The sequence below is a fragment of the Neomonachus schauinslandi genome, chromosome 7, assembly GCF_002201575.2.
Source record: "Neomonachus schauinslandi chromosome 7, ASM220157v2, whole genome shotgun sequence".
NCBI classification, from domain to species: Eukaryota; Metazoa; Chordata; class Mammalia; order Carnivora; family Phocidae; genus Neomonachus; species Neomonachus schauinslandi.
This window is the reverse complement of record NC_058409.1, coordinates 56,556,860-56,575,233: the sequence shown is the minus strand read 5'-3', so window position 1 is coordinate 56,575,233 and position 18,374 is coordinate 56,556,860. Positions and strand designations below refer to the sequence as shown.

Genomic DNA, 18,374 nt, shown 5'->3' with positions numbered 1-18,374 from the left:
TATTTAGCTTGGGCAGACTGGGCGGAAAGTGATGGTAATCAGCAACATCAGAAAGCAGAGAGGAGCAGAAACAGTATAAAGGTGGAAAGGTTCGGCTTAGGCTGCCAGAAGTCCTGTGTGCAGCCAGGAATATACTCTGGAGAGAAGACCAGGTTAGACAAAGAGATCTGGAAGTCATCAATATGCATGACAGACAATAAGAGTTCTTAATTACTGTGTACTTTCTATGTGCACATACTGTGTTAAGCACTTAATTCATTTATTCATCAAAACCCTATGAACAGAAATTATCCTCATGTTACAGATAAGCTGTTACTCAAGTAACTGAACTAAACTTTACCCTAGGTTAAAAAGCTAGTAAGTGGCAAAGCCAAGGCTCAAAGACAGGTCTGACACCCAAGTCTATATTCTCAAACAGTGGTAGTTTCCTTGTACCTAAAATGTACATGATGAAAATAAGGCCAATACAAATCCTGGGGGAACACCAACATCTCTGTGTAGTTAAATCTTGGAATAACTTCTAAGTACAACTCCAAAAAGACCACACCATAAGATGACAACTGCTAAAAACTGCTCTCTCCTCCCTTTCAGAGAAAGACCTGCTAGTTCTTCTTACCTTAGAAGAAGGTCTCAACTCACTCAATCCTGTAAAGTGCCCCTAAAAATTCATCAGGATATATGACTGTGGGTAAGCAGATGATTATTTGTTAGTTATTATTATAAATAATCTCTCATCCAGGGTAAGCAGCTATTATTAGCTAAAAAGCCTATTTTCTTCATAGTTAACCTAATAAGGATCTGACTTCAACTAAAGTTTCTCCAAACATACACACAAAAGCCAAAGACTATTTGGTAATGGTACAGCAGGTACTCACCCACATGTTGGAGAACTAGGCCTTGGTGTAGAGACTTCAAATACATGCTGTAATTTTTTTTTCTTGGGTACTGACTTTTTTCCTAGGGTCCACTGTCCCTAAAGGATGGATATGAATTATGGATATGAATGTGGAAAGATGGAACAGAGTTGGAGAGAAGTGATACCATGGGTACCATGGCAGAGGCAGCCCCATATGTAGCAGGAGTCAGAGAACATGGGTCTAGCTGCCCCTTCACCAGCGCTCACTGAATGACTGGGATAATTTTCTACTCATCTATAAAAATGGGGCCCATAATAGAAATTATTTCATAGGTCTACAGGTGTGAGGATTAAGTGATGTATTAAAGCAGTTAGTACACTCTCTGGTATAAAGTCCTCAATAAGTAAAGTTACTAGAAGAAAATTAAGAGAATGTTCTGTCTGCCCAGACTGTCATTTAATCTTAAAAATTAAGAGTTGTGCTAAAAACTTGTGAAGAATAACATAACTTGTTAAAACCAATCTAATTTTACCGAGAGAGGCTCAATGGATTGGCTACCTGAGGCCACCATTTCTTTTTCCATCCTAATTATCTTTAACTTAGTGCTTTCAGGAAGAGGAAGATTTCTCTGTGGATGCAGTATACGTGGTCACTCCTATTTAGCAAAACCAAAAACATAAGGAGGTTAGTGTGACTTAGCCCATCATCTCTGGGACAGCAGAATCTAAGAAAACAAACCTATATATATGTTAAAACCTACTGGTGGCAAAGACTTTAGAAAAGGAACATGCAATGTTGGCAGAGTGTGGAGAGAGAAGCCACTGCAGACAATACTGATGGGGCATAAACTGATAAAATTTTCTGGACCAATTTGGCAGTGCACATCAAAGGTCTTTAAAAATACGTTTGTTTGGGCACCTGGCTGGCTCAGTCGGTAGAGCATGTCACTCGATCTTGGAGTTTTAAGTTGAAGCCCCACACTGGGGGTAGAGTTTACTTTAAAAAAAAAAAAATGCTTAAGTTTTGACCCAGCAATTTGTCCTAAAGAAAGAACAAAAGGCTAAGCCCCCAAACTTAGGAACAAATACATTCCCTGATAAATTATTAACACAAAACCCTGAAAATCAGAACTTAATGGAGTAACAAGAAATAAGAACTGAAAACAATTAACAAAATGGCAGTAAGTATATAACTATCAATAATTACTTTGAATGTAAATGGACTGAATTCTTTAATCAAAAGACATAAGAGTGGCTGAATGTTGGGTAAAAAAAAACAAGACCCAACTTTATGCTGTCTACAAGAGATTCACTTCAGATGTAAGGGACACACACAGATTGAAAGTAAAGGTATAAAAATATCTCCCATGTAAAAATAACCAAAAGAAAACTGGGGTAATAATACTTACATGAGACAGAATAGACTTTAAAATAAAGACACTAAAAAAAGACAAAGAAGGGCATTACATAATGATAAATGGGTCAATCCAACAGGAAGACATATTTACAAATATTTATGCACCCAACACATGAACATCTAAATATATAAAGCAAATATTAACAGATCTAAAGGGAAAGAGAGACAAAATAACACAATGCAATATAATAGTAGAACATTATAGTAGGACATTCAACGAATGGATCATCCAGACAGAAAAACCATTAAGTAAACACTGGCTTTGAATGATACATTAGACCAGATGGACTTATTAGATATATACAGAGCATTCCATCCAAAAGCAGCAGCAAACTCATTCAAGTGCACATGAAACATTCTCCAGGATAGATCATATATATGTAAGGTTACAAAAACAATTCTTAATAAATTTAAGAGAACAATTCATATCAAGCATCTTTTCCAACCACAGTGATATGAAACTAGAAACCAATTACAAGAATAAAACTGGAAATTCACAAAAATGTGGAGATTAAACATGCAACTGTGAACAACCAATGGGTCAATAAAGAAATCAAAGGAGAAATCAAAAATACATTGAGATAAACAAAAAAATGCAAACACAACACACCAAAATGTATGTGATGCAGCAAAAACAGTTCTGAGAGAGGTTCATAGTAATACAGGCCTACCTGAAGAAGCAAAAAAATCTCAAACTATCTAATTTCATACCTCAAGGAACTAGAAAAAGAAGAACAAGCAAAGACCAAAGTTAGAAAGAAAAAATAAGAAGAAATAAATGAAACAGAGACTAAAAACAAGAAAAAAAATCAATGGAACTGATAACTGGTTTCTTTCAAAATATAAATTGACAAACCTTTAGCTAGACTTACCAAATACATAAAATCAGAAGACTTTACAAAGATACCCCAGAAATACAAAGGATGTTAAGAGACTATTATAAACAATTATATGCAAATAAAATGGACAACCTAGAAAAAATGGGTAAATTCCTAGTGATACACAACCTTCCAAGACTGAATCATGAAAAAACAGAGACTCTGAATAGACTGATTACTAGTAAGGAGAGTGCATCAGTGATCAAAACCTCCAACAAATCAAAGCGTAGGACCAGATGGCTTTATGGGTGAATTCTACCTAACATTCAAAGAATTAAAACCGATCATTCTCAAACTCTTCAAAAAAAAAAAAAAAAAAAAAAAAAACTGAAAAAGAGAGGATGATTCCAAACTCATTTTATGAGGCCAGCATTACCCTAACGAATATCAGATAAGAACACCACAAGAAAAGAAAATTACAGGACAATATCCCTGATAAACATAAATGCAAAAGTCATAAAAACATACTAGGAAACAAAATTTAACAATACATTAAAAGAATCATATACCATGATCAAGTAAAATTTATTCCAGGGATGCAAGGATGGTTCAATCACAACTATACCACATTAACAAAATGAATGATAAAAATCATATGATCGTCTTAACAGATGCAGAAAAAACATTGCACAAAATTCAACATTCATTTATGATAAAAACTCTCAACAAAGTGAGTATAGAGGGAACATACCCTTTATAATAAAGATGATAATATGACAAGGTGATATATGACAAGCCCACAGCTAACACCATTCTCAACAGTGAAAAGCTGAAAGTTTTTCCTCTAAGTTCAGGAGTAAGACAAGGATGCCACTCTCACCATTTTTATTCAAAACACCATTGGAAATCTTACCAAAGCAAGAAGGCAAGAAAAAGAAATAAAGGTACCCAAACTGAAAAGGAAGAAATAAAACTATCACTATCTATGGGTGACATGATTTTAAATATAGAAAACCCTGACGACTTCACAGAAAAACGTTAGAATAAATGAATTCAGTAAAATTGCAAGATACAAAGTTAATATACAAAAGATCTGTTGTGTTTCTATACACTAACAACAATCTATCACAAAATCAAGGAAACAATCCCATTTACAACTGCATCAAAAAGAATAAAATAAGACACTGATGAAAGAAATCAGAGATGACACTAACAGATGGAAAGATATTCTCTGCTCATGGATTAGAAGAATTAATAATGCTAAAATGTCCATACTAGGGGTGCCTGGGTGGCTCGGTTAAGCGTCTGCCTTTAGCTCAGGTCATCATCCCAGGGTCCTGGGATCAAGCCCCACACTGGGCCCCCTGCTCAGTGGGGCATCTGCTTCTCCGTCTCCCTCTGCCCTCTGCCCCTCTCCCTGCTCATGCTCACTCTCTCTCTCTCCAATAAAATCTTTTAAAAAAATAAAATGTCCATACTACTCAAAGCCATCTACAGATTCAATGCAATCCCTATCAAAATTCAAATGGCAATTTTCAAAGAAATAAATGATAGGAAAGTCTGTATGGAACCACAAAAGACTCTGAATAACCAAAGAAAACTTAAGAACAAAACTGGAGGCATCACACTCCGATTTCAAACTATATTACAAAGCTACAGTAATCAAAACAGTATGATATTAGCATAAAAGCAGACAGATCAAGAGTACACAACAGAGAGCCCAGAAATAAACTCATACATACATGGCCAATTAACCTATGACAAAGGAGGCAAAAATATAAATGGAGAAAGAACAGTCTCTTCAATAAATGGTGTTGGGAAAACTGGACAGTCACATGCAAAAGAATGAAACTGGACCACTATTTTATACCATACACAAAAATTAATTGATTAGAGAACTGAATGTAAGACCTGAAACCATAAAACTCCGAGAAGAAAACATTGGTGGTAAGCTCCTTCACACTGACCTTGGCAATGATGTTTTGAATCTGACTCCAAAAGCAAAGGCAATAAAGCAAAAACAAACAAGTGGGACTACATCAAACTAAAAAGCCTGTGCACAGCAAATGAAATCATCAACAAAATGAAAAGGCAACCTACTGAATGGGAGAAAATATCTGCGATATGTGCATTTGGAATATTGGAATATTACTCAGCCCCCAACCCCCAAATGGAATCTTGGCCATTGCACCATCATTTATGGACCTGGAAGGCATTATGCTATGTGAAATAAATCACAGAAAGACAAATACTGTATGATCTCACTTATATGCAGAATCTAAAAAAAAAAAAAAAAAAAAAAAAATTCCCCCCCCCCCCCCACCAAAACAAAAAAAAAAATAAAACCCAAGCTCATAGATACAGAGAACAGACTGGTGGTTGCCAGAGGAGGAGGGTACAGAGGGTAGGGGAAGTGGGTGAAGGGAGTCAAAAGGTACAAACTTCCAGTATTAATATAAGTAAGTCATGGGGATGTAATATACAGCATGGTGACTACAGTTAAAAATACTGTAGTGAATATTTGAAAGTTGCTAAGAGAATAAATCTTAAATATCCTCATCACAAAAAAAAGTTTTGTAACTATGTATGGTGATGGGTGGTAATTAGACTTAGTGTGGTGATCATTTCACAGTGTACACAAATACTGAATCATTATGTTGTACACCTGAAACTATTTTAATGTTACGTCAATTATACCTCAATAAATTTTTAATTAAAAAATAACATGACACATGCATATAAGGGTAGCTATACAGGTATTAAATGTTATAGAAATATATTGAGAATATGAAAAAAGTTCAACATATATTCGTATCATAGTTTTAAAAAGATTACAAACCACTTAAATTCTTTTAAAAGTAATAGGAAACCAACTCAAGATAGCTCAGAGAGAAAACAGAGTAAGAGTATTACTGGGATAATGGGATGAAATGTGGGTGAGCTGCTGGGCCTCATACAGGAAATGGAAAGCTATTAGGATATTTTTTATGTGTTTGATCCTACTTGTGCATTTTTATCATTTAATGCGCCAAGTCTAAGTCTGCTATGGCTAGATGACAACTTGTACCAGTGTGGTCTTAAGGGGCCCAAAGAGATGAGGCTTGTGAGAGCTAGATAAACACTCCCACAGGACCTATTACAAGAATGCGGAAGGGAAACTTAACTTTTTAATTTTAGGATAAAAGTTGTCTTCCTAGAAAATTAATAGAAACATAGAAGCCAAATTTTAATAGCAGTTATTTATTGGTATAAAATTACGAGCAACTTTATCTTCTTCTGCTTATATTTTCTAAAGTTTATGTTGAAGTATGTATTAATTGTAGTTTTAGAAGCTAAACTATCAGGCCATTATGACATAATGCTAAAGGAGGGAAAATAAGATTAAAAAATCCACACTGTTTATATTCCTTAATTCTCTAAAAAAATGTATGCATAGAAAAAGGATGGAAAAATACAATAAAACATTGGCAGTGATATCCCTAGATGACAGAATTATGTATTATTTTTTTCTCATTTATATTTTCCAGTTGTTTTCTAACAGGTATATATGACTTTCAAACTAGAAAAAATTAGTTTGAGGAATGTGTATGACCAGTGGACTGAGTTTCTGTGTAGACTATAATATTGTAGGAACTACTATGACCAGATAAAAGACAGTGATTTTTGGCTGAAGAAACAGCTGAAGAATACCATAAACTGCTACCAGTAACAACTACTCACAACTATGATTTATCTTGAGATAATCTTGAGATACACTGGCCTACAAAATATCGACTGAGTTCTGGAGGAATTCCAGGATTACATGTAAGGGCTATTTTAAATAACTAAAGAATTAAAAAATAAAATTTGCATGCTATGATTCTACAAATTGTAACTTAGTATAAATGTAGAGAAAATAATATTCAGACTAATCCTATACAAGTATATGAAACATTGCTAACTTGAAGAGGATTAACTATTTTTTGTCCTATTAGAGAAAAAATGGGTTTTAGTGGCAGGAAGGTTTTAACTACCCCATCAGCCATACAAGCCCAGAAAGATATAAGCTGATGGGGCACCTGGCTGGTGCCTCAGTCCACAGAGCATGCTACTCTTGATCTCTGGTTGCTAAGTTCAAGGCCTACATGCGGTGTAGCCATCACTTAAGTAGATAAAAAATAAAAATAAAAATAAAAATAAAAAAAAGATAAGCTGAAAAATAAATCAAGATTTAGATAAACATAAAATTTAACACTCATTACACTGCTACATGGTGGCTCCTATCTCCCTTGCCATTTGAAAATATAAACAGTGCTAAAGAAAACTCTACAGGTTGAAGGCTTTGTCTTACCAAAACCACAAAGTTAAACTGTAAATATGAAACTGACAGGAAGGGTAAGAACACTAGAGAAGGGTCTTTCCCTATTTTCCTAGAATCTTTAAAGATATTTATCTAGCATAGATTAGTGGCAATGTCTGGTTTAGAAAAGTTCTATAGATTTCTTTCTAGCTCTCTCTGTACTGCGACAAAGCCCTAAAAGTAAGGTTTTAAAACACCCATCAATACAAAAATGTACACTGTTTTATAAAATGTACCCAAAAATTCTAGTGGAAATACTTTACTTTCCATAATATTTGACAATTGAGATGTAACTTTTTAGTTTAATAAACAAGTTTTCAAAACAACTCTAACGTTTTACACTATATTTTTCTACTCTAAATAAATTTATACTATGGTACTTGAAAATCTATCAAAGTAAGGCATTTTTTTATTTTTAACCATTATTTTTACATTAACCACTTTTATTTCACTTCTAAAGCTCTTAATCACATGGAATCAAAAAATCCCTCTAAACATTTTCCTTAAAGGAAAAATGGAAGGAAATACAGTGAAATGGTGTTTGACGGCCACAGTAATTCTAACGGGGGAAAATGTGCAAAACTGTAACAAACTCTGCATATAAACAGTTTAAACATAGATTTTTACCAGTAAAGACATAAAATTAAATGCTAATGTGTCAGCATTTTCAGAAAAAGACATAGCAATAACCATAAAAGCATTATGCTAGTACAAATAAATTACAGAAACTAATAAACTCAATTTAACATAAATTCCCCATAAAATGTAAACTATACATTAGCTCAACACGATTTATAGAAGAAGATATATCCAATAAAAATCCAAACTCACTTTTTGGATAACACCCAGAAAATTAAAAATGCTGGTCCTATTTTAATTTAACACATATTTCTCAAAATAAGATTCAACATGAACATTTTAGATTTTTACATCCTCTTTAGATAACCCAGGTGAAAAATCCAACAATAAACAAATAGGTACTTCCATCAGTACATAAAACAGCAACAGGTAGCTAGGTCAGGAAACAGAACACAAGTTCAAGCTAATCAATACAATACTAGTACAGAAGCATCCATTTTAACCCACAAGGAAAAACTTGAGCCACAAAACACGTTTTCCATTTTGAATCTCACTAACTTCTAGATACTATGTGTATTTTGACCTTGAAGTGATCAAAATATGAGTGAAGCTCATGTTCCATCACCTAAAAGGTCTAATCCAACAGAAAAATTGTCATTTTATGTTGCTCAATTTTTAATGAAGCCTTTTATATTATTTTGTTCAGCACATGATAGAATTATACACAGATTCTTTAAAAATCAAATGTGAAATTTCTATATACATAAAGCCCACAGCATACTCTCTACCTCTAAAATGCTAACATCGTGTTTAAAATTAGACAAACTAACATCCAGTAAACAGCATTTTATTTTATGACACTCTGTGTTAATACAATAAATATACAAAACTTCCAAACCACTGAAAACATGCAACATTAGAGGGACAGATGGAGGGCATTTATATAGAACCATGACGCTCATTATGATGGCAGCGCAATATTACTCATTGACAAAATATACAAACATCCCTAGATAAATAATCCAAGTCCCAAATTACAAATCACTGAGCAATGATTTTCCAGTGTTCAAATTTTAGTTTTAAATAAAATAGCCACAATTTAATATTGCAAACTGAAAAAGGACACGAATGCTTACAACAATGAAGACCATTTCATGACTGTGATACTGGGTCATGTTAGTATTAAATATAAAACATTAAAAAATGCCAATCTCTTGCTGGAAAATGTGACCATTTACTCATTATTGTTAGGAGAACAGAGAATGTAAGAATTTAAAATCCCCATACCTTACCAAACTGTTATTGCCATCATTTTAATGCACATTTATGTTTTTAAAAAACAATTTTCTCTCGTAAGCTCGTATGAACCCCAGGAAGGGGATTTTAAAACATTTTCCCCATCCACAGACAAAAAGGTACTGTTGGTTTTAATTATTTGCTACTTAACAATGCTACCTTTGGGGATTGCTACAAGACAGACAGAAGCCTTCCTATTCTTGAAGGAAAGTATCTCAGTATTTTTCAAGTCTCTATATTCATTTGTAGTTGAAAGAAAAAAAGAAATGGACTTGAGATATAAATTAATGATGAACATAAGTACTCCTATTATATTTTGTGGTTAGTGTTCTGAATGTTTGTAAAATACACACCTAGTAAAGCACACTGTGATAAAACAGATTTTCAGTAAGATTATAGAATCTGACAAACTAGAACTGGCTTATTTGAGAAAGTAGGGAGATTATCACTGATCAGAAATACTCATAAAAACAGCTTTAAATTCATATTCTGAATCCTATTTTAAGCAGAATAAAGGAAATATCTTCCAGGTATATTACTTCAATAAATCAAATGTAAACACCATCTAGATGGCTCCATGTTACTTAGTATCACACAAAGCTTCCCTCATAAATAGTGAGAACTCACCATCCCACCCCCAACGCTAAATTCATTTATCCCCAGGTTTGGGGAAAAGAATGAATTTATGCCCATTTGATTCTTTTTAAAAAGGATCTGCAGTCTCAAATAATATAATCCAATAGACTATCCTTACTTAAAAGTCAAATTAAAAAAATCACTGATTATTCTGCAATCTTAAATTAGCTGATGACTTCCAAAACACAGTATATAATGACTTCACAAATGTCTTCGAGTCATTTAATCAGTATTAAAAATGATTCAAAGTTTCAAACCAAGTATACTGTTAAGAATTAAATCCTAAGCTGCATAGTAACAATTTTAATGTGGTTGTAGTCATAATTAATGCATTTAACTGTATTTGTATTTTCTTGTTTGGTGCAGGTTAAATGTTTTTCCTATTGCTGAAAAATTTTAATGTATTCAGTCTGTCTCAAAAATTGAAAGACTGAGGTGAATTAGGGATTCAAGTGTATGTGAAAAAACAGCGTCTTTTTCTTTTTAATCCCACTACAGATGAGAGGCTAAAAGAAAAATCCCTGAAATACTGTATGTTCTTTTTGGACAAGGAGTTAGTCTAACTTTAATACCCTCTTAAAAATCACACACACACTCCCCAAAAAAGAGCTGCCAAACACAATCTCAATTCAGTTAAAATGAGTAGCCACAAGAATATACCAAAGTTTCCATACAGTAATATTCTACTATGATATGAATACTGAAAATTAAAAAAAAAAAAGTATTATCATTACTACATTCTATTTCATTGATTATCTACCCTTTTTTTGGATAATGCACTGCATATTATGTTCTCAAATTGCATCCCAATAAATTTTTATTTAAAAGAAACTATTGCAGAAAACCACATCTTTGATTCTACCAGCAACTCCCTAATCCTACAACCATAAGCAGTGCAGAAGCCAAAATACGAATTCTTCTAAGAAATGTGGTGCCCATGCAAGATCAGAGATTGATATCAAAATATCAACTACTCTAAAAAAGAAAAAAAGGAACAAAAGTAAAAGGATAAAATTTACATGATCTACTATGAAATGCACACAGGCTCTTCACTGGTGACTAAAACTGCTAAAAAGCAAGCCAATTTTAAAATCCCTAAGTCCCTGATGGCCTATTTCTTTCAATATAAATGGGGAAAACAGAATGAAGTATCGCTTTAATGCTCTAATATGTAATCCTTAAGTCTAAGATTCTTGAAAGAAAGACTGCAGCTAGTACTAAATGCATTTTTAATCATAAGTACCATATTAATTTCAGTGTGTCACCACTGAAATAATTTGCTGAACATTCATCCCCCAAAAAATATGGAGAATATTTGTGATATTTTTTTCTGCAGGGGGGCACCAAAATGTTAAATTGCTAGGTAAATAATAAGACAAGGAAGTTTTTCTGGTTTTAGCCCATGCACAAGTGAACAGGAAATATACATGCCGTGTGTACTGTTTTGAACATAAAAATATTTATAGAATACAGTAACTGGAGAAAAAGTACAGTCAGAAGGTACCAGTGTGTTGTTGGAGGGTTCTCTAAATCTGGTTACCCTTGAAAGCATTCTGAGCCGCACTAGTTGCTGCACTTGAAGCTGCATTTGCAGCTGCAGTCTGGACAGTTTTGTTGGACATCACACCTGTTGCAAATTCTTGCTGGGCTTTCTCAAAACTAGCACCTGTTGTGCGGTATAGTCCATGTACCTATGGAGGCACAAAAAAGGGGGACAAAGTAAGGGGTCATCTATACAATCATTTTCAGCAACTCTTCAATTAATCTCAACCTTACCCAGAGATAAAAGGACTAGACTGCAGCCATGATTCCTAGGGTCAAGAACATCAGCCACCACACTGGCACACAATATTGTATTTAAGTATTCTCCTAACACAGACTTTTCCATTTTATCCCCAATGCGGGAGAGGTACTTAGGCTTACGCCGAACTAAAAATAATTTTTAAAACTTCTTAACCAAGTGCAAAAGGCTATGTTTCCCACTGTACCTACTTATTCAAGATACTACAGAGAATGGTTTAAACACAAGAGACATTCAGACTTTAATTTATTAATTTACTATGTAAGACAATTCGAAGAGAATAATACCTTATCTATTTCTATGTTGGCTACATATAAACCACTAACCCTATTACAATCAAATGATATCATTTAATGTACCAAGCACTACTTATGTTCTTAAAGATACTTCTGCTATCCTCTCTCACTCTGTATACCATTTTACTTTTTGTGTACAGTGGAAGTCCTAAAGGATTTACAAAGAAAAACTTTTGGGAACTGTCCATCCATACTGATTTATCACTTAAATCTTTGGGATTTATTTGCAAGAGCAAGGTTCAAAAATACTCTTTCTATTAGCATATGTTGCAAGAGGCATAAACTATGAAGTGTAACAATAGTCAGCCAATTTAATATAAATTTGAGAAAAGAATAATAAAACAAATTAGAATATTTATTTATTACATGCCTACAAACTTGGGTGGGTGGGCAGAAGAGACAGAAAGGGAACTTCACACTGCATTTTGATGAAGTCTAAATAAAGCCTGCCTGAAATGCAATCAAAGCAGGTTTGGAACATCGGGGCAGTGCACACAAGTCAGTCTTTTTCCCAATCCTGGATAGGGACTGATACTCGTGGAGTAAATATGGAATGAGGAAAAAGAGAATGAATCAAAGATTTTCAAGTCAAGCTTAGATACTGCGAAGTTGTTTCAAGAGAGAGAGAATAGACAAGACAGGTTGCTTTAGAGGGGAAAGGAGATGCTAAGTTCTAAACATTCATACATTCCACAAATGTTTAGATACCTACTCTAGACCTGCTATAGCAGGCAGGTGAAGATTTGGTTTGGAGCTCAAGAGACGAATGGGCAGGAAACAGGGACTTGAAAAGCAACGGCACATCAGTGGTAGCTGCAACTCTGACATAAATAAAATGGTCCATGGAGGAAAAAAAGAGAGTCAAGTACCAAAGTCTGTTAAGATACCAATATTTAGGAGGTACCCACAATAACAAGGAATAATTAAAAGAGGAATGGGAAAAGCCAGAGACTTTTTCACAGGTGCCAAGGGAAGAAAGCCACATTAAGGAATAAAGAGCTGCCCAGGGTGGAAGATAAAAATACCCAGACAGCCGTAAGTTCTTTTGACATAGTGGTGAAGGCAAATGCCATATTACAGTGGAACAAAGTGTAAAAGGGTCAAGGAATAAAAGAGAGTGCTGACAAGTACACTTTAGGTAAACCCTAAAATTCTTTTCTTCTAGTACTATGGCACTATCATAATTTAATTCTTTTAATACTTGGAGAGAATGATGAGAAAATGACTTTTTCACATGCTGGTGAACTGAACATTATATTGTATCTCTTTTTTGTTCCCTTCTCTCTCCAGGGATAATCTTTATGCATTATCCAAAGTTATTGTTATGACACACAAAAATGGTTCCAAACAAAATTGCTGATCCTTGCTTATAAACACAAAGGGATCTGAAATATTAATCTTCATAGTTTGTCAAATGTCATTCCATTACATGATCACTTCCTATTCTGTAATTTTGATCAACATCTTCAAAAGCATTTCTTCATGTTGGGAATTTTCAGAATCATAAGTAATTATTTTTATTCCTTTTTAAAATTTTTTTTAAAGATCTACTGAATTGAGAGTGAGCGAGCGAGTGGGGAGGGGCAGAGGGAGAGAGAGAATCTCAAGCAGACTCCTCCCTTAGCACAGAGCCCAATGCAGGGCTCCATCTCACAACCCTGAGATCGTGACCCGAGCCAAAACCAAGAGTCAGACACTCAACCAGCTGAGCCGCCCAAGCGCCCTATTCCCTTTTTAAAACCAAGTTTTCTGTGGAACATAAAAGACACAGATAAATTACCACTCCTATATTTAAGAAAATGATCTCGAAACAGAGTTCATACGATTAAGCCCAAGAGAATGAAGTATGTTATAGAAATCTGATAAACCTTTACTTACTAGACCCTGTCACAGTGCAATGCCACCACAGTTCACTTGTCTGTCTCTCCTCCTTTCCCCCCAAGTTTAAGGGCATGTAACAAACAAATGTTTGTTCTAACTTGCTTTGTTATTTCCTTTCCCAAATGTGTTTTAAATTGAGTGCCTGAGGTTACATATTCAATGGGTTTCATATTTCATTACTTAAAAAATGTAATGCATAGTCCCAGAGCAGGAAGGCAAAATAAAGGTAGAAGAGCACACATTTCTCAGTAGTCCAAATCCATACAGACTCAGAGAGCCACCTAGAGGGAAAAGATTACATAAGTATTCAGTGCATAATGCTCAAATGCTGTATGAAATCCATTATATCCATGTGAAAAGGGTGATTCTTTTATCAGTGCTCCAACAACATGACAGGCTAATTCTAAGTATCACCATCTCAAAAAGCTCATCATTTCCCTGCTATGTTTCAGAGTGATATCTACTGATAGCTCACATTCCGTATGAAATTAGGGACAAAGCTTTAAGATAAAATATTATAATTTTTAAAAACCGAACAGCTTAAATACTTGCTATTCTTCCAGTTATGAGAACTGCATTAACCTAAATATTTAGTTCTAGGAGCAACACAGAAAGAACACTAGATTTTGTATCTACTGATTCCACTACTTTCTACCTGGCTGGTCACCACACAAAACCTCAAGTTTAGGGGTGCCTCAGTCAGCTGAGGGTTGAGCATCTGCCTTCGGAGTCCCAGGATCCAGACCCACTTCGGGCTCCCCGCTCAGTGGGGAGTCTGCTTCTCCCTCTGACCCTCCCCCCATGCTCTCTCTCACTCTCTCTCAAGTAAATAAATAAAATCTTTAAAACAAAAAACAAAAAACCCTCAAGTTTACTTCCCATGAAACAAGGTATTTGTTGCCCTGTCTCTCAAAGTTTTCCTAAGGATCAAATGAGAATTATGTAAATATGTAACAAAAATTAAAATTAACTTTTCAGTATCTGTAGAAGAGTCACAGCCAAGATACAAGTCCAGAAGGGAATCTTGCTTCCTCAGTGTATACTGTGGTGGTATATGACACAAAAAATTATGTACTATATACTATGGAAAGAACCATGGTACAGTACTTAAACAAAATAATTCAAACATTTATTTCCATTAAAGCTTAGTACTTGAGTTCAAGAAGTGATGCTTTTATAAATATAAGATGCCTGTTATGCCAAAATTATTTTAACTTTTTTAAAACCTGGGAAGAAATGAAGAAATGAATTTTTGAAATTTTAATTCTTATTTTGAGTTTTTAAAAAACTTACCAATCTCTTAGTCTAATGTTTTCCACACTTGATCTTAGCCAAAAGAACAAGAAGCAACAGTCTAATGTTTTCCATTGAACATTTCCTATAAACCATCTGTGAACCTCCCATAGATTGGGGTCAGATACCCCTTCTGTAACCTCCTGAATTAATACTCTAGTTTCACACTATTGAAATCCCACCCATCCTTCGAGGCCTATCTCATACACTGCTGTCCTCTTTCTGCCTGACCTAGCTGTGGCTCTCCCTATTGTGAGCACCTCCAATACACTGTATATCTTTGAGGGATGTATAGAGTGCTTTTTCTTTTGTAGGGTTTGTAGGTATACATGTGTTATATCCCACATGCTTTTGGTTTCTTGAGGGGAAGGGCTAATTTTCACTCATTGTTATATCCCCTGTAATACAGAGTAACTTGCTAGGGCATCTAGCTGGCTCAATCACAGAGCATGCAACTCTTGATCTTGGGGTCATGAGTTCAAGCTCCACACTGGGTGTAGAGCTTACTTTAAAAAAACAAAAAACAAAACAACAACAAAAAAAAAACACGACATAATGATTTGCAGTAAAAGCCACTATATAATTAATTACTTGTTTATCTGTTAGGGATTAAATAAATGGCCCAAAATTATCCTGTTTACAAAGTTACCAAAGAAGTACAATACTGCTCTAGCAGATTGTACCTGTGTTACAAAGTAAATTGCTTAGTTTGCAATTACCTCACAGGCTGTTTTAAAAGTGAACATACTAGGGAACTTTAACCCCCCACTTACATCAATAGATAGATCATTCAGGCAGAAAATCAATCAAGGAAGGAGTGGCTGTGAAGGACACATTAGGCTAGATGGGCTTAATACACACACACAGACCACCTCATCAAAAACAGCAGAACATACATTCTCTTCAAGTACACATGAACATTCTCCAGGATTACATATTAAGCCATAAAACAAATCTCAATAAATTTAAGAAGACTGGAATCATATCAAGTATCTTTTCTGACCACAATGGTATTAAACTAGAAATCAATTTAAAAAAACTGGACAAAAACATATATACCTGGAGGCTAAACAACGTATTACCAAACAACCAATGGGTCAACAAAGGAATCAAAAGGAAATTAAAAAAAAAAACATTCAGACAAATGAAAATGGAAACCCAGCAGTTCAAAATCTTTGAGACAAAGTAAAAAAAGACCTTAGAAAAAAGTTTAAAGCAATACAGGCCCACTGCAAGGAAACCAGAAAAATCTCAAACCATCTAACCTTATACCTAAAGGCACTAAAAACCAACCAAACAATGCCCAAAGTTAGTAGAAGCAAGGAAATAATAAAGATCAGAGTGGAAATAGACAAAATAGAGACAAAAACAGAAAAAAAAAAAAAATCAATGAAACTAAGAACTGATTCTTTGAAAAGGTAAACAGAATTGATAGATAAATCTTTATCAGACACATCAAGCAAAAAAGAGAGAGGACTCAAATAAATAAAATCAGAAATAAAAGAGGACAAATTACATCCAACACTACAAAAATACAAAGGATTGTTAAGAGACTACTATGAAAAATTATGTGCCAACAAATTGGACAACCTAGACGAAATGGATAAATTTCTAAAAACATACAAATCTTCCAAGACTAAATCAGGAAGAAATAGAAAATCTGAATAGACTGATTACTAGTAATGAAAATGAATCAATAATAAAAAATCTCCCAACAAACAAAAGCTGAGGACCGGGTGGCTTCACAGATGAGTTCTACCAAACATTTAAAGAAGAGCTAATACCTATTCTTCTCAAACTAGTCCAAAAAATTGAGGAGAAGGAATGCTTCCAAATTCATTCTATAAGGTCAGCATTACTCATTTGGTATCCAAAACCAAAGACACTACAAAAAAAAGAAAATTACAGGCCAATATTCCTGATGAATATATATGCAAAAATCCTCAAAAAAAAATTAGCAAACCAAATTCAACAATACATTAAAAGGATCATTCACCATGATCAAGTGAGATTTATTCCCGAGATGAAAGATGGCTCAATATCTTCAAATCAATCAACATAATACACCAGATTAACAAAGAGAATGATAAAAATCGTATGATCACCTCAACAAGATGCAGAGAAATCATTTCACAAAATTCAACATCATTCATTTTAAAAACTCTCAACAAAGTGGGTAAAGAGAGAGCCATATATGACAAACCTGCAGTTAACATCATACACAGTGGTGAAAAAGTGAAAGCTTTTCCTCTAAGATGAGGAAGAAGACAAGGATGTCCATTCCTGCCTTTTTTATTCAACACAGTACTGGAAGTCCCTGCCACAAAAATCAGGCAAGAAAAAGGAAAAAAAAGGCATCCACTCTGTTACTATTCGCAAATAACATGGTGATATATATAGAAAATCCTAAAGACTCCACCAAAAAAACTGTTAGATTAAATGAATGCAATGAAGTTGCAAGACAGAAAATTAATATAGAGAAATCTAGATACTAATAATAAACTAGCAGAAAGAGAATTAAGAAAGTAATCCCATTTACTATTACATCAAAAAAGAAAAAAATATCTAGGAATAAACTTAACCAAAGAGGTAAAAGACCCATATAATGAAAACTATAAAACACTGATGAAATGAATTGATGTTGATACAAACAAATGGAAAGATGTAACATGCTCATGGACTCAAAGAATACTGTTAAAATGTCCAAACTATCCAAAGCTATTTACATATTCAATGCAATCCCTATCAGAATACCAACAGTATTTTTCACAGAACTAGAATAATCCTAATATTTATACAGAACCACAAAAGACCCCAAATAGCCAAAGCAATCTTGAGAAAGAAGAACAAAGCTAGAAGTAGCACAATTCCAGATTCAAGCTCTACTGTGAAGCTATGGTAATCAAAATAGTACAGTACTGGTGCCAAAAGAGACACACAGAATAATGGAACATCATACAGAGCCCAGAAGTAAACTCATTCTTATATGGTTACTTAATCTGTGATAAAGGAGGCAGGAAGTGACAAAGGAGTGGGGAAAAGACAGTCTTTTCAGTAAATGGTGTTGGAAAAACTGACAGCTACATGCAACAGAATGAAACTGGACCACTTTCACCATATATAAAAATAAATTCAAAATGGATTAAACACATAAGTTAAGAC

General features: G+C 34.2%; 1 protein-coding gene across 2 annotated transcripts in view; it reads right to left on the bottom strand.

The window, feature by feature from the left end:
* Positions 1–9,409: 9,409 nt before the first annotated feature.
* Positions 9,410–18,374, bottom strand: part of SCAMP1 (secretory carrier membrane protein 1) — a 120,830-nt gene continuing 111,865 nt past the window's right edge. For both annotated transcript variants that reach the window (XM_021701935.2, XM_044916931.1), the window contains one exon: positions 9,410–11,632. In XM_021701935.2, the coding sequence (XP_021557610.1) occupies positions 11,468–11,632 (165 nt within the window). In that variant the 3' untranslated portion in view covers positions 9,410–11,467. The remainder of the gene's footprint in view (positions 11,633–18,374) is intronic.